At 39.0% G+C, this 23,484-nt stretch overlaps 4 protein-coding genes across 9 annotated transcripts; 2 read left to right on the forward strand and 2 right to left on the reverse strand.

Moving 5' to 3' along the window:
* The first annotated feature begins 5,140 nt into the window (after nt 1–5,140).
* On the forward strand, nt 5,141–13,608 carry LOC104702528 (protein CELLULOSE SYNTHASE INTERACTIVE 3). 4 transcript variants are annotated; one of them, XM_087459375.1, is made up of 8 exons: nt 5,141–5,242; nt 5,561–5,712; nt 6,004–6,118; nt 6,353–9,419; nt 9,650–12,197; nt 12,351–12,805; nt 12,899–13,015; nt 13,132–13,608. In XM_087459375.1, the coding sequence occupies exons 3-8, from the start codon at nt 6,054–6,056 to the stop codon at nt 13,291–13,293; spliced, it is 6,414 nt and encodes a 2,137-aa protein (XP_087315501.1). In that variant the 5' UTR covers nt 5,141–5,242; nt 5,561–5,712; nt 6,004–6,053; the 3' UTR covers nt 13,294–13,608. The 4 variants fall into 4 exon arrangements, with proteins under 4 accessions (XP_087315501.1, XP_087315499.1, XP_087315498.1 ...); XM_087459373.1 differs by having other exon boundaries at nt 6,031–6,118; XM_087459372.1 differs by having other exon boundaries at nt 5,201–5,330; nt 6,031–6,118.
* A 155-nt stretch (nt 13,609–13,763) lies between these two features.
* Nucleotides 13,764–16,385, reverse strand: LOC104702530 (replication factor C subunit 5). The gene is made up of 10 exons (XM_010418388.3): nt 16,121–16,385; nt 15,603–15,816; nt 15,337–15,416; nt 15,084–15,243; nt 14,885–14,966; nt 14,697–14,759; nt 14,457–14,586; nt 14,317–14,380; nt 14,164–14,232; nt 13,764–14,029 (listed from the first exon to the last, which is right to left on the reverse strand). The coding sequence occupies exons 1-10, from the start codon at nt 16,308–16,310 to the stop codon at nt 13,930–13,932; spliced, it is 1,152 nt and encodes a 383-aa protein (XP_010416690.1). The 5' UTR covers nt 16,311–16,385; the 3' UTR covers nt 13,764–13,929.
* An 87-nt stretch (nt 16,386–16,472) lies between these two features.
* Nucleotides 16,473–19,344, reverse strand: LOC104702531 (aspartic proteinase Asp1). Its single transcript, XM_010418389.3, has 9 exons — nt 18,896–19,344; nt 18,417–18,534; nt 18,094–18,320; nt 17,745–17,978; nt 17,512–17,650; nt 17,235–17,429; nt 17,070–17,142; nt 16,875–16,962; nt 16,473–16,759 (listed from the first exon to the last, which is right to left on the reverse strand). The coding sequence occupies exons 1-9, from the start codon at nt 19,072–19,074 to the stop codon at nt 16,639–16,641; spliced, it is 1,374 nt and encodes a 457-aa protein (XP_010416691.1). The 5' UTR covers nt 19,075–19,344; the 3' UTR covers nt 16,473–16,638.
* A 122-nt stretch (nt 19,345–19,466) lies between these two features.
* LOC147941753 (L-ascorbate peroxidase T, chloroplastic-like) lies at nt 19,467–22,394 on the forward strand. Of its 3 annotated transcripts, none has more exons than XM_087459451.1 (12): nt 19,467–20,095; nt 20,175–20,309; nt 20,479–20,599; nt 20,690–20,790; nt 20,856–20,943; nt 21,049–21,116; nt 21,204–21,290; nt 21,376–21,450; nt 21,566–21,643; nt 21,720–21,824; nt 21,963–22,022; nt 22,131–22,394. In XM_087459451.1, exons 1-12 carry the CDS (start codon nt 19,889–19,891, stop codon nt 22,311–22,313), a joined length of 1,308 nt encoding a protein of 435 aa, XP_087315577.1. In that variant the 5' UTR covers nt 19,467–19,888; the 3' UTR covers nt 22,314–22,394. The 3 variants fall into 3 exon arrangements, 2 of the variants coding, with proteins under 2 accessions (XP_087315577.1, XP_087315578.1); XR_015562397.1 differs by having other exon boundaries at nt 19,752–20,095; nt 20,856–20,963; XM_087459452.1 differs by having other exon boundaries at nt 19,803–20,095; nt 20,856–20,963.
* Nucleotides 22,395–23,484: the final 1,090 nt, after the last annotated feature.

The raw sequence follows: 23,484 nt of genomic DNA on the forward strand, positions 1-23,484 counted from the left end.
TGATATATTAGTAAACGGTTTAATCCTCCTATTCACTTAACAATTCAAAGTTTGTTTAAGAAATGGGAGAGTATAAATATATGAATATGAATATGAGGTATAATCTGTATTACGATTTTTCAAAAGTGAAGTGAAATCAAAATTAGAAAGCTTTAGATGTCACATATGTGTTAAAATAGTAAAGATGGGGCCGACATATTTGTTGCCAACTGAAAAATTATAGACAGTCGGTCTCACTGGGGGAGTGGGGTTTTAAATCCATGTTAGGTATGTTTGTTGTTGCTCTTACAACCTTCACTTTCAATTCACAAACCAAATCTATCTTTACACTTTATTCTAATTTATTATCACTAATATTCGTGTTTGGTGTCCAATAGGACCAAAACTGTTTATAACTATAATATCGTCTAACTTTCGTTTGTTTCTACTAAATCAGAAAAATTCATACCATATATCTAAGTAGCCATATATACGATATACTAATTAAACAGTGTTAATCTGTTATCCACAATGCATAATGTTGTGTGTCTATTTATATGAATATTTATATCACTAATAATGTATATGTATCTCATAGAAGAGCATAGAAGTTTCGTTGCAAATAGAAAACAGTAATGATCACATTACACCCAGAAAATAAAAGAGTTATACAAAAAAAAAAAAATATATATATATATATATATATAGACAAGTTCCATCTTCGACAAACAACGTATCATATATTTAACTAAGTTGCGCGCAGATCCGAGATCACGCCTTGGTTAAACTAAAACTGAAAAGAATCTTATTCTCCCTACGTTAAAACGTTAAAAGTATAATATTTTTGGGAGCCTGTGCTGTGACTTGCATTGCATGAGATCTCTCTGTGTATAAAGAATAGCATAGATCATTTAAAATACAAAGCCAGACTTAAACAAACAAAAATCACTGTCTAATGAAATTCTCAATAAAGAAAATATGAACAGTAGCTATGCCTCTATATGAATAGCATTTAGTGCATGTTTTATAACGTGGAATCATTAATAATTAGGTTAGGGACCTCATGCCCTTTTATATTTTTTTAGGTTATTTGTAAGTTGTGACAATATATATTATTATATACTATATATATTTTTGGTTAAAGGATCTTCAATTATTTGATTATGTTGGTCGGATGTAACAACAAATTATTTGATAAAATGATTCTGAACTAATAGACCGACCGATCATATATAGTTGGAAAGACATGGTCAAGATTCAAGATGAAAGATACAGTGACACATCATTGTCCATCCTGCTTTAAAAAAACACAAAATACAGTACTACTAACCTTCTGTTTCTTTTTTATAGACCTTTAAAATAACGATTTTACTTTAATTTTTTTTACTTTTTTTGGCATATAATTACACAACACAGAACTATTCCGAGTCCAGTCGGAAGTAATATCTGATAAAAAAAAATCATCCTGGGAAAAATAACCGAACCGATTTGTCCGAATCGAACCAAACCAAGATTTAGACAAATCGGTTCGATTAGTGTTTTTTTGTTCGGTTCAATCGGCATAATTTCTGTAGAGAGTTCGGGTATGTCTTCGGGTCGGTTTGGTCGGGTAACCCGAACGGATAACCAATAACCGAAAATTTTGGTTTATGTTATAAAAGTTTTTTTTAACCCTAATCGGCTAATCTCATATTTTTCGACAGCCGACTTGAGTCCCGACACATTCTTCTTCACTCTGTTAATTTTTTCTCCAATTTTCATTTCATCTTCTTCTTTTCCCCTTTGATTCCGTCTCAGTAAAGTCCAAATCGTGGGCCGAAGTTTCTTAGTTCGTTCAATCGTTGAGTTCCTTGTTTGAAGTCAGAACTCAGAATTCAAAAGTGTAAGTTCTTAGCCCAAGTCTTTTCTATCGGGTTTATTAGGACTTTTACTTATGTTTCTCCCTGTCTCTGTTGAAATTGATATGAGATTATGGTTAAATTAGGAGTTTCTATGCTGTTGAAATTAATTTAGGATTCCAATTTATTTGGGATTTCGATTTTGTTCAAATTAACTTGAGGATTCATTTACATTTGATTTTTGAATAAAACTAGAACTATGTACCAATTTATGTTTGATTTTGTTACTAACAGTCTCACATTTGTTCAATACAGATGGTTTCTTTTCACGACGAGAATGATGAGTTCATTGATGAAGAGGAAGAAGTGGCACAACCTAGTGAAGCTGGAAAGACGAAGAGGGGATCAACTGGAAAATCAAGTTGCGATGTGCTACCAAAGCCAAGGAAAAGACATGCTCGTAGATCAGAAGTATGGACACATTTCGTTGAGAATGTAGATTCTGAAGAACCAGTCAGCAACTGTCGGTACTGTAGGCAGGAGATTGGTTGTTGCAGCAAGAAAACCGGAACAACTCCCATGAAGAATCACCTGGACAGATGTAAGTTGTACTTGGCTTATAAAGAGAGTGGGTCTCAGTCTGTTTTGGCTGCCGATAGTAGTGGTGTAGTCACAGCAATGAAGTATGATAAAGACTTGTTCAGAAGGTCAGTCAATGAGTTGATTGTACTCAATGAGCTGCCGTTTTCTTTTGTGGAATCGGAGGGGTTTCGGAGATTTTGTTTGAATGTACTGCCAATGTACACAGTACATTGTAGGAAGACATCAACCACCGACATTTTCTCAATGTACCTCCAAGAAAAAGATTGTATGAAGAAGATGTTTGCTTGTGATAAGAAGAGAGTATCTCTCACTACAGATATATGGACAGCTCCTACTACTTCATGGAGTTACATGGTGGTGACAGCCCACTGGATTGATACAAACTGGGTGTTGCAGAAGCGGATCATAAGCTTCAAACCTGTCACAGACCATAAGGGAGAAACCATTGCTGCACAGCTTATTCAGTGTATAGAGGATTGGGGAATTGGAAGTGTTTTTACAGTGACAGTTGACAATGCCAAGGGTAATGATAAAGCATTAAGGTTGATGACAAATGCTTTGAGGCTGAAGGGACCTCAAACATTAGTTAGAGATGGTGCATATCTACACATGCGATGTTGTGCTCACATTCTTAACTTGATTGTGAGAGATGGTCTAGCTTCCGTGAATGATAGTGTAGTTGCCATTAGGAACGCAGTTAAGTATGTGAGATCATCGACCCAAAGGCTGGAATCATTTCAATCGCGAGTTATGTTTGGGAAGGTAACAAGAGGGAGTGTTACATTGGACTGTATTACAAGGTGGAATTCGACTTACCTTATGCTGACATCTGCCTTGAAGTTCAGAGATGCATTTGACAAGTTGTTGGCAGAAGACAAACTGTACAATGATTACTTCATGGAGATAGAAGAGGAGGGAGAGAAGGGAGAGAAAAGGATTGGGCCTCCAACTTCTGTTAGCTGGGATGAAATTCACAGGTTAGTGAAGTTTCTAAAATTGTTTTTCAATTGCACTTTGTCATTTTCAGCATCTAAGACAGTGACCTCTTCACTTTGCTACAATGAGATAGTCATCATCGAGCAACATCTCATTTCATTAAGCTACCATAATGATCCGCTCCAACGGAAACAAGCAATGGCCATGAGGGCTAAGTTTGAAAAGTATTGGGATGGACTTCTCAACATGAATCCATTAGTGATATTGCAAGTGTCTTTGATCCAAGGAATAAGATGCAATTCACATCTGTTTGCTTTGACAAGCTCTACGGTAAAGACAGTGAGGAGAGTAAGCATCTAAGATCCTCAATTAAGATTGTCATGAAGAATTTGTTTGAAGAGTATGTCTCTAAGCAAAGCACCTCTTCTCAAGGTGTCTCCAAGAGTGATATGGGGGGTTCTGAACAAGCAAATGATGTGCTTTTTGATTTGTCAGATGATGATGGGTATGATAGAGAGTTTCTATATTCAGAGATGGACAATGAAACTGCAAATGAGGAAGCTACTAGCGAGTTGGACATATACTTAATGGAGAAACGTGTGCCACGTTTGAAAAATGTCTTGGGAATGGATTATGATGTGCTATCATGGTGGAGGCCTAATAGTGTGAAGTTTCCTATATTGGCTGAGCTTGCTAGGGATGTGCTTGCCATTCAAGTGTCTTCAGTTGCTTCTGAGTCAACATTCAGTACAAGTGGGAGAATTTTAGACCCTTACAGAAGTTGCCTAACACCCAATATGATCGAATCTTTGCTTTGTTTACAACAGTGGTTGAGAAACACTATTGCTGCTGAAAAGGTTGCTAACTTAGCTCAAATGGTTGAAGAATTGGAGTTCCATGACTCACTAGGTAATCATTTACGGTTTTGAATCTGTTTTTACATTATCTCATTCAGTTCATGTGGCTTTAAGACTTAACATATTCAAGCTTATGAATATTTGTTTCCTTGTGTAGATTCTCCTTCTTTGGACCAACCTCCGGCTGTTGTGTGAGTTGCAGGTGGGGTTAGAGACTCTTTCTACTCTATGTTATGACTTGAACCTATTGTCTCTTTTTTAACTTGGAGTTTTTACTTGTTTGAACATGAACTTTTTATGTTGTGGTATGAACTACTGAACTATTGAGTATGAACTTAATTGTGGTTAAGACCAGCTCATGTATGGACATTTTGCATGATTTTTGCTAATTTATGTTGTTTATTACTTGTAATACGGTTCAATTCGGAAGCAACAATCAATGATGGAAATAACCGGTAACCGAACCGAACCGAACCAGATATTTATTCGATTCTTTTCGGAACAATTAGAAAATTCAGTAATTAACCGATAACCAAAATAACCGACCCGAACCGATCCGAACTAACCGAATTCGCAGGGCTAAAAAAAATGTTAAACAGAAAAAATAAGAAAAAAAAAACAAAGTAAATCAACCGTACAAACTTGACATTGAAAAAGTCTAAACCTAGTCCTATACATTGTTTTTTTTTTTCCTTCTGATTTGGCAAAACATCAGGCTTGGTAATTCGTATGCTTGGAAAAGTCACCTAATCAAAATTTTTTTTTTCAATCATATGATAGTAATACTTTTTCAACTGAGGCAAAATAAACTTTTTGTTTTGGGTCAATTAAGCAAGTATTTGAATGCTACTGCATATAATTAAATACAAGGTTTTGATGAGAAAACATGGATAATTAAGGTAAGAAAAAAGATAATTAAGGGTTCGGGATAATTAAAAAAATGATAATTAAGGAAAGTAACAAAAAGGAAAGTAAAAAAAAAAAACCAAAGGGGGACTGTTCTGTTCTGTTCTCTCTCTCTCTCTGCTGGTACGTTCTTCTTCTTCTTCTTCTTCCTCATTTGATGTAAATTCACCATTTTATTTTTGATTTCGACAACGGCAAAAGCGAGAAAAAGGTGATTTCATATCTGAGCTTCCTCGTCTATTATTATAATCGCAATGCTCGTACGGTTTCTTTTTAATTACTCAATATTATTTTTGAATTGATTCAACGAAACTACGAATCCATTTTTTTTGTTTGTTAAAATTTTGTTATGCCCTAAAAGGATTTGTTTGATCCAAATCTCTGTTTCTTATCCCTCTTTGCTGATTCTGGAAGGTTCCTTTGTTTCTTTGTAATTTCCAGAAGCGGCACTTTGCTGGGTGTTAATTTGAGCGAGAGATGGATTCTGAGTCCCGGCGGCGTTCGGAGACTTAACGGTGATGCTTCTGGAAGGCGGATTTTGGTTCAGAAGCGAGGCGTGAGGGGATTTCATTAGGTTTCTGCTCCTTCAGGAGGTTTGTAATTTCCTTTTTTTTTGAATTCTTAGCTCAGGTTATGGGATTGTGGCTTTAGAATGTAAGGCATTTTGCAATTGATTCGACTTGGAGTACGTTTTTTTTTTTGGCATAGGATGATGAGTTTGTATTTGAGAATGAAGAAATTATCACATAGTTGGGAAAAGTAGAGTTGGATTCAAAAGATGAAATCATGATTTTTTTTGCTTTCTTTTTAGTAACATAAATAAATTGTGAAGATTCTTAGTAGAGTAAAAACAGTCTTAATGCTGTGCTTGCGGTTTTAAACAGTCCCAGTGTTTTTTTTTGGAAACCAAGGCTGAAGCTAAAGGCGAGCTATAATGCAAATGTTGAAGGCCTTCCTTCCTGGAACGCAGGAGGAAACGTTATCTTCCTCCCAGTCCAGGTACCCATTTTCTTTACTTGGAATGTATTTAAAGAAAGGTTTTTCCGGTTTTGATATTGCTCAGAATTTTCTATGGTTAAGGTTATTGGGAAAAAAAAAAATATGCTTCACTGGCAATCTGAAATTCCAATTTTCTGTCCACCTTCTTTCGTTTGTAATATTTACATTATCCTTTTTCAATATCTGTTTGCCATGAGAAACATAAATAGAAATCATTTGCCTAAATATGTGCAGGGAAGTCGATGCAAAATTGGAAATGGACGACCCAGATAAGGCAATGGCAACGATTGCTCAGCTCATAGAGCAACTTCACGCGAAAACATCTTCCCCACAAGACAAAGAACTCACAACTGCTCGTCTACTAGGTATTGCAAAAGGCAAAAGAGAGGCAAGAAGGCTGATCGGTTCATATGGCCAAGCAATGCCTTTATTCATTTCCTTGCTTAGAAATGGGACAAGTTTGGCCAAAGTGAATGTCGCTTCAATCCTTTGTGTTTTATGCAAAGACAAAGACTTGCGACTTAAAGTGCTTCTAGGAGGATGCATCCCGCCATTACTCTCGGTTTTGAAGTCTGGAACCGTTGAAACTAAAAAAGCAGCGGCAGAAGCTATATATGAGGTTTCTTCTGCTGGAGTTTCCAATGATCACATTGGCATGAAAATATTTATCACAGAAGGTGTAGTGCCAACTTTGTGGGATCAACTTAGCCTGAAAGGAAATCAGGGAAAAGTGGTTGAAGGTTATGTTACTGGAGCTTTGAGGAATCTTTGTGGCGTTGATGATGGATATTGGAGACTGACACTAGAGGGTAGTGGTGTGGACATAGTTGTGTCTCTTTTGTCATCTGATAATCCTAATTCTCAAGCAAATGCTGCGTCTCTGCTGGCTCGTCTAGTTCTATCCTTTTGTGATAGCATCCAGAAAATATTAAATTCTGGAGTTGTCAAGTCCCTGATACAGCTTTTGGAACAGAAAAATGATATCAATGTTCGCGCTAGTGCAGCTGATGCTTTGGAAGCACTTTCATCAAGATCCGATGAGGCTAAGAAATGTGTCAAAGATGCAGGAGGTGTACATGCTCTCATTGGAGCCATTGTTGCTCCATCGAAAGAGTGTATGCAGGGAAAACATGGACAATCTCTACAAGAACATGCAACTGGAGCTTTAGCAAATGTGTTTGGTGGGATGCGCCATTTGATTATATATCTTGGAGAAGAATCACAATCCCCTCGTCTAGCGGAACCAATTGGTGATGTAATTGGAGCCCTTGCATATGCTCTAATGATTTTTAAACAACCAGAGAGTTCGGAGAATATATTTGATCCAAGCGTGATAGAGAGTATTTTGGTAAAGTTACTAAAGCCTCGTGACACAAAGGTAATTCAAGAACGGATCTTGGAGGCTATGGCGAGCTTGTACGGAAACAGTAGTCTATCGTGTTACCTAAATGATGCAGAAGCTAAGAGAGTCCTTATCGCTCTAATAACTATGGCTTCCATTGATGTACGAGAGCATCTGATAATTTGTTTGTCTCGCTTGTGCCATGACAAGGTTGGAATTTGGGAGGCGATTGGAAAGAGAGAAGGAATCCAGTTATTTATATCATTTCTAGGTTTGTCTAGTGAGCAACACCAAGAGTATGCAGTTGAAATGTTGGAAATTTTGACGGCTCAAGTGGATGATAGTAAATGGGCTGTAACAGCAGCCGGGGGGATTCCTCCACTTGTACAGTTGCTCGAGACTGGATCTCAGAAGGCCAAGGAAGATGCTGCCTGTATCCTCTGGAATTTGTGCTGTCACAGTGAGGAAATCCGTGATTGTGTTGAAAGAGCTGGTGGTATTCCAGCATTCTTGTGGCTACTGAAGACTGGTGGACCAAATTCCCAAGAAACATCTGCAAAGACACTTGTGAAGCTCGTCCAGACAGCTGAGCCTGCCACAATTAATCAGCTGTTGGCTTTACTTCTGGGAGATGATCCGACTTCAAAGATTCATGTAATAAAAGTATTGGGTCATGTGCTCTCAAAAGCTTCGCAAGAGGATCTTGTTCATAGAGGATGTGCCGCTAACAAAGGACTGAGGTCCCTTGTCGAGTCCTTAACGTCTTCCAGGGAAGAGACAAAAGAGCAGACAGCTTCAGTATTAGCTGATCTCTTCAGCTCAAGACAAGATATCTGCGGTCATCTCGCGACGGATGATATTATTAATCCCTGGATCAAACTGCTTACAAACAACAATCAGAATGTGGCCAAACAGGTGGCTAGGGCTTTGGACGCACTGTCCCGTCCGGTTAAGAAAAATAATAATAAAAAGAAGTCTTACATTGCAGAAGGAGACATTAAGTCACTCATAAAGTTGGCTAAGAACTCATCCATCGATTCTGCAGAAAATGCGATTTCTGCCCTGGCAAATCTTCTGTCTGATCCGGATATCGCTGCAGAAGCACTAGCTGAAGATGTTGTTTCAGCTTTCACAAGAATTTTGGCTGATGGATCTGCGGAAGGTAAGAGAAATGCATCACGAGCACTTCATCAGTTACTTAAGAACTTTCCAGTTTGTGATGTGCTAAAGGGAAGTGCTCAGTGCCGTTTTGCTATACTTTCACTCATTGATTCTCTAAAATCAATTGATGTGGATAGCCCAGATACTTTCGACATATTAGAAGTAATAGCACTCTTGGCAAAGACTAAGAATGGGGTGAATCTCTCTCACCCTCCATGGATTGCCCTTGCCGAAGTGCCATCAAGCCTAGAGACCCTTGTGCAATGCCTTACCGAAGGCCATACTCTTGTGCAAGATAAGGCAATAGAAATTTTGTCCAGGCTTTGCTCTGATCAACAGTTTTTGCTCAGTGAACTAATAGTTTCGAGACCCAAGTCAATGGGTGTTCTGGCTGATAGAATAGTGAATGCATCCAGCTTAGAAGTGAGAGTTGGGGGGGCAGCGTTGCTCTTATGTGCTGCAAAGGAAAATAAGCAGCTGATCACGGAGACACTTAATCAGTCTGGTTTTTCAAAAATCTTGTTACATGCCCTAGTTGATATGATAAAGCAGAATTCTACATGCTTTTCTCTAGAAACTGAAGTCCAGACACCTAAAGGGTTTTTGGAAAAAAATGTATTCCAGGATACAGGTAGTTTTTATTTTCCTGATCCAGCTAAAATCTTGGGTGGCACAGTCGCATTGTGGCTGCTGTGCATACTCACTTCCGTTGATGCTAAGTCAAAGGTCATTGTTATGGAAGCCGGCGGACTTGAGGTGCTCTTGGGGAAGCTTGCTAGGTATACTTCTAGTCCGCAGGTAACTGTTTCTTTTTTAATTATATGATTCTTCATGTTTATTGGTCATGGGTTATCCTACAGGGTACCTTCTGTTACAGCAAGTGTCACTTGTCAAGCATGATTCTGCATTTTGGTTTTGAATCACACTGCTATCAAATTCTCTTAGGCTTGACTTGATTTACTTTTTTTTTGTGGCAGAATGCCTTGTATGAATTTTCCGTTAAAAGTGTTTTTGAATTGTTTTACCAGGCTGAATTTGAGGATACAGAAGGCATTTGGATTAGTGCTCTCCTCCTGGCTATCATGTTCCAGGATGACAATGTGTCCTTTTCTTCAACGACAATGCGGATCATTCCAACACTTGCACTTTTGCTAGGATCTGATGAACTGATAGATCGTTATTTTGCTGCCCACGCACTGGCTATTCTTGTTTGTACTAGGAACAGAGGAATAAATCTGGCAATTGCAAACTCAGGTGCTGTTTCTGGAATAATAAACCTTCTTGGCTATGTGGAATCAGAGATACTGAACTTGGTTGCTTTGGCAAATGAATTTTCTCTCGTGAAAGAGCCTGATCAAGTCGTTCTTCAGCACCTTTTTGAAATTGAAGATGTGAGGCTTGGTTCCACTGCACGCAAATCTATCCCGCTACTTGTAGATCTCTTGAGACCAATTCCAGATAGGCCTGGAGCCCCTCAGTTTGCCGTCCAAATCCTGATTCGCATTGCTGATGGAAGTGACACAAATAAATTACTAATGGCTGAAGTTGGAGCTGTTGAAGCTTTAACAAAGTACCTTTCTCTAAGTCCTCAAGATTCAACTGAATACGCCATATCTGAATTGCTTAGAGTATTATTTAGCAACCACGAGCTTAGACAAAACGAAATGGCACTAAGTTCCTTGAATCAGCTTATCGCAGTACTGCGGCTAGGTTCGAGAAGTGCAAGATACAGCGCAGCTGGGGCTCTGAATGAACTATTTGATGCTGAAAACATCAGAAATTCTGAAATTGCCTGCCAGGCTGTTCAACCACTAATGGACATACTCGGTACTGTATCAGAAAGTGAGCAAGAGGTAGCTCTATCTGCATTGATCAAACTAAGCTCAGGAAATACTCCAAATACAGCCCTTCTGATTGATGTAGCAGGAAGTCTGCTGGAAAACGTGATCAAAATCTTATCATCTACTTCTGCTTCGGAGGAGTTAAAGATCAATGCTGCCAGACTTTGTTCTATTGTTTTCTTGAATAAAAACATCAGAACAAGTCCATCCGCCTCCGGTTGCATGAAGCCTTTAATAACACTGATGCAGTCTGAAAGAAGTGCAGCAGTTGAAGCAGCAGTTTGTGCTATTAAGATATTATTGGATGACGAGCAACATTTAGAACTAGCAGCCGCACATAACATTCAGGAGCTTTTTGTTGGCTTGGTTTCCGAAAGAAATCACAGGATTATCGAGGCTAGCTTATCAGCTCTCATTAAGCTGGGGAAAGACAGAGTACCACGCAAGTTGGACATGGTGGAAGCTGGAATAATTGAGCGATGTCTTGAGCTGCTTCCTGGAGCCTCAAGTTCATTATGTTCCTCTGTTGCGGAGCTGTTTCGCATTTTAACAAATAGTGGAGTTATCGCGAGAAGACCAGATGTTGCAAAAACTGTAGAGCCTCTATTCACGGTCTTGCTCCGGTCAGACTTGACCTTATGGGGGCAACATAGTGCCCTACAAGCACTTGTAAACATATTGGAAAAACAGCAAAGCCTTGAAGCTTTTAGTTTTACACCCAGTGAAGCTATCGTGCCTCTGATTTCCTTTTTAGAATCTTCATCCCAAGCTATCCAGCAGCTTGGAGCAGAACTGCTGAGCCATTTTCTTACAATGGAAGATTTCCAGCAAGACATCACAACACAGAGTGCTGTTCTTCCTCTGGTCCGGCTTGCAGGAATTGGAATACTGAGCCTGCAGGAAACTGCGATAAAGGCATTGGAGAAGATATCTGCTAGCTGGCCTAAGGCTGTTCTTGATGCTGGAGGTATTTTTGAGCTATCCAAGGTTATTCTTCAGGAAGATCCTCAGCCCCCTCTTGACTTATGGGAGTCAGCTGCTTTTGTTCTTTCCAATATTCTGCAGTATGATGTAGAATGCTTTTTCAGAGTTGAACTTCCAGTGTTGGTAAAATTGTTGTTCTCAACAATTGAAAGCACAGTTTTACTGGCTCTTAAAGCATTGATGCTTCATGAGAAAAACGATGCTTCAAGCACAGTACAAATGGCAGAGTGTGGTGCAATCGATGCATTGCTGGACCTCCTGAGATCTCATCAATGCGAGGAAGAATCGGGAAGCTTACTTGAAGTAATATTTAACAACCCGAGAGTAAGAGAGTTGAAGTTATGCAAATATGCAATAGCACCACTATCTCAATATCTGTTGGACCCTCAGACAAGATCAGAACCTGGTAGGCTTCTTGCTGCTCTGGCACTTGGGGATCTTTCTCAGCATGAAGGGCTTTCTAGATCCAGTGGTTCTGTATCCGCTTGTCGGGCACTCATTAGCGTGCTAGAGGAACAACCAACAGAAGAAATGAAAGTGGTGGCCATCTGTGCGTTGCAGAATTTTGTGATGAATAGTCGAACGAATAGAAGAGCTGTTGCAGAGGCTGGTGGCGTATTGTTAATTCAGGAGCTCCTGCTTTCGTGCAATGCAGAAGTTTCTGGGCAGGCTGCACTGATGGTCAAATTTTTGTTTTCCAACCACACACTCCAAGAATATGTCTCGAATGAACTTATACGATCACTAACAGGTACTTTGTCAATTTAGTTATAGTAATCCTATATCCCTGTCACTCTAGCTATGAACTGCTGGTCCTCAGGACCGTTGCTCCACACTTTTTATATTTTGATAATTTTTTTTTGTTCTTATCTTTAACTGTTTGACATCTCATGATTGTGAACAGCTGCACTTGAGAGAGGCTTGTGGTCTACATCAACCATAAATATCGAAGTTTTGAGAACCTTAAATGTGATTTTCTCCAATTTTCCTAAGCTCCGTGCCTCAGAAGCTGCTACTTTGTGCATCCCTCATTTGGTAGGGGCGCTAAAATCTGGCGTTGAAGACGTCCAGGGATTGGTATTGGATATTCTTTACTTGCTAAGGCACTCCTGGACGAATATGTCTATAGATGTTGCAAAGTCTCAAGCCATGATTGCAGCTGAAGCAATTCCCGTCCTGCAAATGCTGATGAAAACATGCCCTCCTAGGTTCCACGACAAGGCAGACAGCTTATTGCACTGCTTACCAGGTTGTTTAACAGTGAACGTCATGCGTGCCAATAACTTAAAGCAGTCCATGGCAACCACAAACGCCTTTTGTCAATTAACAATAGGAAACTGCCCTCCACGGCAAACTAAGGTAAAGCAAATCCATCCATGAGAGAATATTCTCACTCCCACCATTGCCAAAGTAAATTATTGTATCATTGGGATTTTGTCTCTTTTTCTGTAGGTCGTGAGCCATAGCACTACTCCTGAATGGAAAGAAGGCTTTACTTGGGCATTTGATGTTCCCCCCAAAGGACAAAAGCTTCACATCATATGCAAGAGCAAAAGCACATTTGGAAAGGTAACACTGTAACAAGAAGCCACATTGTTCAAATTGCAGAGTTGGGATTCGATAGAGATCTTCAATATGTATTGTCGTGTTTGGTATTTGTTTAACACAAGATTCCTTGTCTGCAGACAACTTTAGGCCGTGTTACTATCCAAATCGACAAAGTCGTGACAGAAGGAGAGTACAGTGGATCTCTAAGCCTGAATCATGAAAACAGCAAAGATGCCTCTTCCAGATCACTCGACATTGAGATTGCATGGTCCAATAGGACAACGGATGAGACTCATTGAGAAACCAAACTAATCTGTCTAATGCTCTTGATGGCTGCATTTTGGTAGTTAAAGGAGAGCAAAGTCTGCAGCAGATGTATAGCAATACATGTATATGGGTAATGAGTATGATGATGTGTGAAAAAGGAACGTAGAATCAAAGAGTTCCTACCTAGCAAGAAAGAAAATCTTTTTGTATAGGTTGTTTCTCTTCTTTTTTGGTCCGCGATGTTCTGTGTTGACAGTTTGTTCATAAAACCTTTTTCGCTCGGGGATCAACTAAGCAGCACAAAGTGCTCAGATTCCTGTAGCGATGTTTAAGTTATTTTATCATTATTTTGTCTGGGTTCATTGTTAGACACGACTAAACGAGAAACCAATATCGGATTGGCAATACGAAGAGCATTGAAACATATTTGATCTAGGAATTCAAAATTGCAAAGAGCCTTTTGAGCAATCTGCCAATGATATGAGATGAGAAGATCACATGGTAGGTCTAACACTCTTCGTTGGAGATTGAAAAGCAAGCTTTTGGTCACAAACGGCCATAAAATGTACAAAGACTATTAGGAAAACATCACTGAGATGAACTATTCTAGTAGTTACTTAAAAGTGCATATAAGCTACTACAGGTTCCAAAAAGGAAAAAAACATGGTTTATTTTGCTGCACCAACCATAGCAGACCGGGCATGTGTGAAAGTAGAAATGATAGCTCCAAGCTGCAGTTTGTCATTGCACCCAAAACTCAACCTGTACCTATAGACAGTAAAATGACTCACAATTAATAAAAAAAAAAAAAAAGATTGTGGGGGAACACAAGCTAAAAATACTCTACTCCAGGCAGTCAAAACTAAACAATCTGCCAAATTTAAATTGCAAAAGATACTTACTCAATGTCTGCCAGATCGTTTATCAGTTGAACTCTGACATCTGAAGGCATCTGGATCTTAAAAACAAACCTGATGGAGAAACACAAGTTAGTTTACAGATGCATGGCACGGATAACACAGCAGTTTGAAGCAGCAACCAAGTATGTCACTCACATGGTAACCTCTCTGACGATATCAACAATGGCAAGTCCTTTTCTCGTCTTCATTTCTGATATGTCTGCAGAATGAAGTAGCAATCACGAGTCAGGACCATGGAATCATTAACTTAGTAAAAATCAGTTATGGGTCAATACTTTTGTAGCTCTCAGCAAATGGTTTATTTAGAAGCCAGCCAGCTATATGCTCAATGTCCTTGGGCAATGGGTTTCCGGTGCAGAGGTAAACTTCTTCCGCAGTAATTTGCTCTGACTTCGTATCAGTTGACTGCCCACACCATTAAAACCGTTAGAAACTTTTACAGATCCATTCATAGTGATCTAAATGTATTATCTCTGTGGATAAGGGGACAGAACCAAAAGGAAATATTCCAGAACCTGCACAGTGTCCAATGCTTTTCTCTTTTCCTCTGTAGTTTGCTTTGACGCCATATGAGTTGACTGCCCACACCAATAAACCCGTTAGAAGTTTTTACAGACCCATTCATAGTGATTAAAATGTATTCTCTACTGCAGATTTACAATTGTTGATAAGGAGACAGAACCAAATGGAAGAATTCCAGAACCTGCAAAATATTCAGTGCTTTTCTCATGTCCCCATTGCTCAGCCGTACAAGAGCTGCCAAACCATCCTCACTTACATTAAGCCTAGTCCAATGATAAAAAGGAAACACAAAAAAGGGGTTCAAAATACACATAATAATGAGGGAGAATGAAGAAAACACAATAAGAAAGTTGACAAGACTGAAATAGCTTAATTCTCACCCTTCAGCGTCTACTACATGTTTAAGACGTTGACTCACATGAACAGGATCGAGAGGGGCAAATCTAAATCGAGTACATCTCGACTGCAAAGCTGGAATGATCTTATTGACATGGTTTCCAATAAGCGCAAACCTAGTACTCTTGGTGTATTTCTCAATTACTTGCAAAAATTAAGAAAATAAGAATGCCAAAGATGTTAGTACTGTGCTTAAGCAAAACAAACGAGAGAGATAGGAACACTATAAGGTTATACCTCTACGCAGGGCAAACTGAGCATCTTTTGTCATGGCATCTGCTTCATCTAGCAGAACCAGCTTCACAGAAGATTTTCCTCTACAATCATGAATTTCAATTTTTTTATATCCACAACAAACTTGTCACGCATAAGGATAAGTTATTATACTTAGCATGCTGCTACAGTTAAACATCACAATACATCCAATATTTATGAGTAATAAAAACTAGTTAGAGGAATCAAGAAAATCAAAAGCAGGGAAGGAATCATGATAGGATACTCACAAAGAGAAGCTCTGCGTGCTAGCGAAATCTTGAATCTGCTGCCTTACAACATCAATACCTCTATCATCAGATGCGTTGAGTTCAAGAATCATACTACGGTACTTGGGTCCATAAAGTTTCCGGGCGACGGCTAGAATGGTGGATGTTTTGCCAGTACCGGGAGGACCATACAACAGAAGATGGGGCAATTTGTTCTCATTGGTCAGCCTATCAACTGTGTTTACGAGAACCACAAAAAGGCAAAACCTTTAGTGGGCATAGTGATAAGAAGCTATAAAAATGCATTTAGTCTCTCAATCCAACTGAGAAAAGAAACAAATAAGAACCTTCGTTAGAATACTTTGTAGAAACAACAACATCACTTCCAATTCACTAGGGCTTAATCAGAGGTACACAATTTTCTATTTGAGAAAAATACCCAAAAAAAAAGATGTTGAAAACTGTACTAAATCCCTAACCCTAGGGTTTACGGAAATTGAGAGTACTAGTAGTAGTGTGTGTGTTTAAAGTTCAATTACTCGTATCGATAATGTCACGATGTGCAGCGACGTCATCGAGCGACTGAGGTCGGTACTTCTCAACCCAAGGCGTCGCCTTACCCTGCGGCGGACCACCACCAAAACCGGCGACGTCTTTTCCCTTGTTAACCGGCTTGCGAGGCTGATTTTCGTCTACGTCAATGTCCATCGCCGACGTTATCTCAGTCATCTTCGCCGCCGCGTAATGGATCTTTGCTTCACAAACCTCTTCTCTCGATGATGGCGCCAAGCTCTCTCTCTCTCTCTCGCTACTTTTCAAGGTTTCCTAGTTCCGCCATTGTCTACTGTATTCGTTCTGTAATTCCTCTTTTGCCCTCTTGAGCTAGGCCCATTTTGGTAAAATGCATCCGTGTTCTTTTTCATTATTATATGATTGATGACAAAGCGGTATGTGTATATATTTACAAAATATATATTTCCTTGTTTCTATTATGATAACAACATCATACAACCTTCTATTACAGTCTTTATCAAAAACTCTTCTCTGTGTGTCAATGTCAAAGCTCTCCATCTGAGGCCAAGTTCTTGTTCTTAGAAGAATCACTTCCTGAGAAAAGCTCTGTTATCAAACCAAACCCTGTTGGATAAGCCTCCTCCGATAACTCTCCTCCATATTCACTGTTAACAGAATAGTTTAGAGTGGTTTGGAGGCAAAAAACATACAAAAGAAGACGACAAGAGAACTTTTTATTATATTATATTAAAAAAAAAAAGGTGAATTAAGGTTCAGAACTTGGGAGTCTTGTCACAGTCTGTAGAAATCCATCCAATCCTATGTTGCTCATTGTCGTAGATCACCATTATCCCTTGGAAAAATATGTCTATCACACACACACAGCAATGAGATTTTGTTGTCAAGTTATGAACCTAAAAGAACCCCTGGGAAACGAAAACTATAATCGAAAACTTAGTATACCTATTTACTTACCTCCTATGATATTGTAGCTGTCTAGCCCGACTTCAGTTCCGTTCAGGATACCTAAACATACATTTCCTTTTTCCTAGGCAAAACAAAAAAACAAAGAAACAGACTCTCAGCCATGGATTTTGATGTAGATACAAGTCATACAGAGTTGGTATATAGGAGACTCACTGTGATAATGAGATAAGACTCCGATGGAACCTGAAATAGCTGACCATTCTTTTGATTCCCAAATCGTAAAGTAATCGTCTTGAAGTATTTCTTGACTTCATCAAGTGATTTCATAGGTTTTTTGCCTTTCCAACAGACAGGCAAGCTTTTATCTTCTGTGTCCTTCAAAGGCTTCCCATTCAAGTCCTTTCTTATCTATAAGAGATATATAAACCAAATTAGTCATAAGAATGTAAAACACAATTGCTGCTTTTTTCAGAATTTTATTTTGGCTTACAAGATCGAGAATCGCTTGGTACGCTTCGGCATTGAAGTAAGTGTATGAGCTTCCACTATCGAAAACAACGTCAATGCCTTTGACACCTGTGGTCTTGGCATTAAAGAGAAGCTCTGCTGGTCCAGTCATGTAGTTTTTACTACAGAAAAAAAAGTCGCACCATGATTGTTAACTAGTCAAGTTTAAAAGTGTGAGTAAATAAGAGGGCATAAAGATGCTCAAAGATTGCTCACCTAGGTGAATTAGTAGCCAGTGAAGTCCATCTAACTCCAGAAGAAGGGACAAGCTCATCTCCAATAGAGAAAAAGCCTTTACCATTGTGACTTAAGCAATGCACAATCACATTCTTCGTTGTCCCCAAGGATTTTAGCTGTGTTGAGATGCTTATTTTCCCTCTGCCAAGACCAAGGATTCCCGCTGTTGGAGGAGGAGGGTGTGGACCAGGGTTCTGCTGATCATACCCACATCTAAAAGAGAAGTTGATTCAAGAATCAGGATCACTAGTAAGATCACCGACTTTTTACAGCCCATGAAGTTAGTCTTTTCTTTTCTAAATATGTGAAAAGGGAAGAGAAAACTAACCCAAATGTCAAATGGGGATTCACAGCGGAGCCATTTGCGAGTCTTAGAGGAAACTCATCAGTTACAAGTGCACCAATGGATGATGCATGGTCGGAGTATCCGATTTCATAGTCACATTGATCCTGAGGGTCAGCACAAGGTCTGTTCTGGGGAAGGTCGAGTCCAGAACACAAGAGGTGTGAACAAGGCAAAGTGTTGTGATTGGGCTTGTACTGCTTAGCACGAGGCTGCAGAGAAAGTAGATAAATAAATCATAAGATAGAAAAAAAAAAAAGACCTTTGCTTAATATTATGTTACACAACAAAAGCAGATAAACGCTTACCTTTGTGCAACCGTTGCAGGGTGCATCACACTGAACCCAAGTGAGATCACTACCAGTGTCAATGTCCAAGTCAAAGAGCTTAGGTGGGTTACCTATGTTAAGCAACACATAATAGTACCTGAAATTGCAAAGAAGAAGAAAAATGAATTCTTCAAATTGAGCCAAATGATTACATCAACAATCAAACTGGGCGTTTTCAATACAAGTGGAATAACAGAATCGAGCATTGCCCAAAATCTGCAATTCGTGAAAGTTCCAATCTTTATAACCCCTCACCGATCAATAGGATGAGGATTTCACAACAAAGTTCTCTTGCCAAGCATTGAAATAGATTAATAAGTAAGAGATCGCTCAGATGCAAGAAAGTATCAGTTGAACACAATCCCCAAACAAAGAAGATCAAACACACGAATGGGAGACTAGAAAGAACCAAGAAACAGAGAAATTATAAACATAAAGATGTGAAATTTGGCAGTTACCCAAGAGGATACACATTCCCGGAGACGGGAAACACGACGGAGGAGCCAAGTCGACGATTCTGTAACTTCACTTGTTGAGCCGACGAGTCTTTGGCAGCTTCAGAGAGTTGAAGGAGAGCAAAGAAGAAGAAGACGAAGAAGAAGCAAAGAGGGTTCATTGTCTCCTTAGTCGGATTCATCTCCTTTTTTGGCCCCAAGAAAGCGAAACCAAATCACCCAAAAATAAGGTTTCTTTATTGACAAAGGGGCAACAAAAAAGGAGGCTTCTTTGTGTACAAGACTTGTTGTTGCTTCCTTATAGGAGTGAGTGAGTGACTATTTTATGTTTATACCTCTCTCTCTCTCTCTCTCTCTCACTCAATTTGTTGCAAGTTGCAGCACACAGAGCCACAGAGGTTTCCTTGAGTTCCCGTAAGCTTTAATTGAGAAACTTGGCATTTGGCTAATCTACGCTTTTCACGCTCACTACACTTGGCGTGTAGAGCACGCGCGAGCCAGGATTGATTTAAAAGGCCGAGGTCAAACGTACGAGGCCCAATATGCTCAGCCCATAAACTCTATAGAGTGATTGTTTTTTTTTTTTTTGGGCTTCTTTTATCAATTTTTGGTGAAAATCATTTACTCTTTTTTACATGATTTACATTATTCCACTACTATAAATTTTACAAGATAAATTAAATTGAAAGGCAATTTAACTATATTTTCTTCATTGATTTTTTTCTTAACAGTTATTGTAAATTTTCAGATAAATAATACTATTATTAGCTCTCTCTTTGTTTGGTAGTGTGGTACAGTAAAAAAAAAAAAAAAGGAAAAAAAAATCCGTTAAGGCGCGCGTGAGGTTCACTTTCACTTTGTGATATCATTATCCAGTTTTAAGAGTGAGTGACTCCAAATAGATCCAACTGTCAACGCATAGCTAAGTTACCGACACCTGTCCTTTTAATAAACTCTCACTCTTTCCGGCGCTTCTCTCTCCGCCGTGACAACAAAATGGCTGTTTCTCTCTCCGCCGCTTCTCACATACTCTGTTCATCCACCAGAGTCTCTCTTTCTCCCGCCGTCGCCTCCTCCACCTCCTCAGCTCCTCTTCTCGTTGCGGTTTCTTCCTCTACATCATCATCGTCTCCACATTGTCTTTCTTCTCTTCGAAGCGTCGCATCTTCTTCCTCTCTGTTTCCTCATCTCTCCCTCGTTCAGGTACCGTAGTTTGATCGGATGACTATGTACGTAAGACTATACTTTTTCTAAAGTTTAATCATTTCTGTTGATTTTTTAGAAAAGGAATCCGATTTATGGGAGGAGCAAGGGGAGGGTTTCACCAAAATGTGCCGCTTCTGATGCAGCTCAATTGAAAAGTGCTAAAGAAGACATCAAAGTGCTTCTCCGGACTAAGTTTTGCCATCCCATTTTGGTAAAGTATCTATTCTTATCTCTTTTTGATTTGATGATTATGATATTGCAGCTGGATCATATTTGTTAAGTGACTTTTTTTTATAAGTCTGTTGTTGTTTGCTTTGTTTACTAGATATATTGGAGAAAGCAGAATTGAATTTGTGTGTGTCACGTACGTTTCATTGCAGGTTAGATTGGGGTGGCACGATGCTGGTACGTATAACAAGAACATTGAGGAGTGGCCACAGAGAGGTGGAGCTAATGGAAGTCTTAGATTTGAGCCTGAGCTTAAACATGCTGCTAATGCTGGTACTCCTTCCATCACAATTCCCACATGCATTGTGGCTTTAAGACCTTTTTTTTTTTGCTGTCTTTATATTCTACTTTTGACATTTACAGGTCTCATTAGTGCTTTAAAGCTCGTTCAACCTATCAAAGACAAGTATCCTAACATCTCTTACGCCGATTTATTCCAATTAGCTAGTGCCACTGCAGTAGAGGTATTCCTTCACTATTCCTTGGCTTGGTCTTTGAAATTTAGTGATAACTCTAGATTTCACTTCAGGAAGCTGGTGGTCCTGAAATCCCGATGAAATATGGGAGAGTTGATGTCGTAGCACCTGAGCAGTGTCCAGAAGAAGGAAGACTCCCTGGTTAACTAATCTTTTCCATTGTCTGTTTCATGTCTTCGATGAGTTTTGTTTCAGATTTTGTTATGGACATTTGAACTCATGAGGTGAAATATGCTTATGTTTTAGATGCTGGACCTCCTTCACCAGCTGATCATTTGAGAGATGTATTCTACAGAATGGGACTTAATGACAAGGTCATTTCTGATTTTTTCCATTTTCTGTTATTCATGTCAACGTGAATAGGCTCATTTTCTGACTGCAGAGGTTTTTTTGTCTAGCAGGAAATAGTTGCCCTGTCTGGTGCACATACTTTAGGACGAGCCAGACCAGACCGTAGCGGTTGGGGAAAACCTGAGACAAAGTACACGGTATAATAAACTACAAAATGAAACTTCGTTATATTGTTGTTGCAGTGATAGTGTAGAGATGTTATGGAAAAGTTCAAAATGGCAGAAAACTGGACCTGGAGAAGTAGGAGGACAGTCATGGACAGTGAAATGGCTGAAGTTCGACAACTCTTACTTCAAGGTCTACCTCTCTATCTGTCTTAGTAGATTTTGGGACTGAAGAAGAGTTTTCTAGGAAGATGACATATGTGAATACCATCCTCAGTTTCTTAATCATTGACTTCTATGACGAGCAGGATATCAAAGAAAAGAGGGACGAAGATCTTTTGGTGTTACCCACTGATGCTGCACTGTTTGAAGATCCGTCTTTCAAGGTTACTTATGTTTGGTAAATAATTAAGATGCCGCAGAGTTAGTACTTCTTTGTTTTAAAAAAACTCCTATTTACAGAACTATGCAGAGAAGTATGCTGAAGATCCGGCTGCCTTTTTCAAGGATTACGCTGAAGCTCATGCCAAGCTCAGCAATAATGGGGCGAAATTTGACCCTCCCGAGGTACATAACACAAAGAGAGAGAAATTTTAATCTCAAGCAACTTTATGTTAACCAACATGAACCATGCGTTTTACATCCAGTTCAATGACTTACCTATGTAGTCTTAAACTGCTAATCTGTCACTATGATATTAAACAGGGCATTATCATTGACAACGCTCCAGAGAAGTTTGTAGCTGCTAAGTATTCCACTGGAAAGGTTGGTCCTTGCTACTTAACACAAATGTGCTTGTAGCTTATTGTAACATATACATTTTGAAAGAAAAAAATGATCCTTTGTTTAAAACTTTTCCGGGTATAAATGCAGAAGGAGCTTTCGGATTCGATGAAGAAGAAGATAAGAGCAGAGTATGAAGCAATAGGAGGAAGCCCAAATAAGCCATTACCCACTAATTACTTCCTCAACATCATAATTGCCATTGGCGTTTTGGTCATTTTGTCCACTCTCTTTGGTGGTGGAAACAACAACTCCGATTTCTCTGGTTTTTAACTGAAAAAAAATTATACTTTTTGATTTCTCTTACCTGTATACATACTTACTTGGTGTTTATATATTCTTTGAAAACGAAAACATCATTGGTATAGACGTATAGTTTGCTTCAATAAAGTTACAGCCAGACATACTGAGATAACCAAGCTCTGTTTTCCCCCCTACTGAACCGGTGAAGGCACTGCTTCTATTGCTGTTCTGTTCAGATTCAACCATTGTATGTTTGTTCTGAATACTTGAAATGATGTTACGTTAGGACAGTTTGCGAGGCCGAGATCAGTGAGAGATAACTACGCAAGAGCTTGAAACTCTCAGTTTTTGCTTCCTATGCAATCTACACTGCGGGTAATCCACCTCACAGATACAGGGGAGTGTAGGCGAGCAGGCCGATAATAAATTCAGAATATTGTTTGACTTGTTGATAGTATATCAGAATATGAGAAGATTATTCATATGAATTGTTCTTTTTTTTTTTGGTATAATTGATGATTGTATTTGCTGTATAGGTGCATTTTCAATGGAAATGGAAAGTTGTTGAGAAATTTAGTTTTAGACGCTCATAGTGAGTTTGACTTGAATAATATTGCGGGAAGCTTCAAATATTGATGGTAAGAAGATCAATATACTGCTGTGTGTACCAGATGACTACGTATTGCTCTCTGTTCATGTGTACCATGTTTTCTTTTGATCCCTCTCTTAGTTACATCAAACTTATGAGCTCTACATATGTGGGTATGTTTTGTTTGTTCCAGTTGGATATGTTCATATATGTTGTGGTTCTTACGGAGTTACGGTGGAACACAGTGATGAAATCCAGCGTCAAGGCTTTGAGGTTAGCTACTAAAACATTGGTGGTGGTTAGGATTTCTCTTACCTGGTGGTTTAAGATTTGAGAGTAGTGTGAGCAATTCCAATACTAGATACTATAATATAAAGTGTGTGAATCACTGCTACGCCTTTGCACGAATATTTCAGAACATTAAAATAAGGCTTGCAGTTGCTTTGCCTTTTAAAGATTCATTCAAGATTCTTCTGCCATTTGGATACTAAAGAAAGAAAAGGCTTCTCTCTATTGGATTAGGTTAACCATCGTACTTGTTTCTAAATCTATACAAAGGGATTTTAGATAACTTTTTCAACACCACATGCCACATAGAGACGTGCATAGTTA

The sequence above is a fragment of the Camelina sativa genome, chromosome 7 (genome assembly GCF_030686135.1).
Source record: "Camelina sativa cultivar CO46 ecotype springtype chromosome 7, ASM3068613v1".
Classification (NCBI taxonomy): domain Eukaryota; kingdom Viridiplantae; phylum Streptophyta; class Magnoliopsida; order Brassicales; family Brassicaceae; genus Camelina; species Camelina sativa.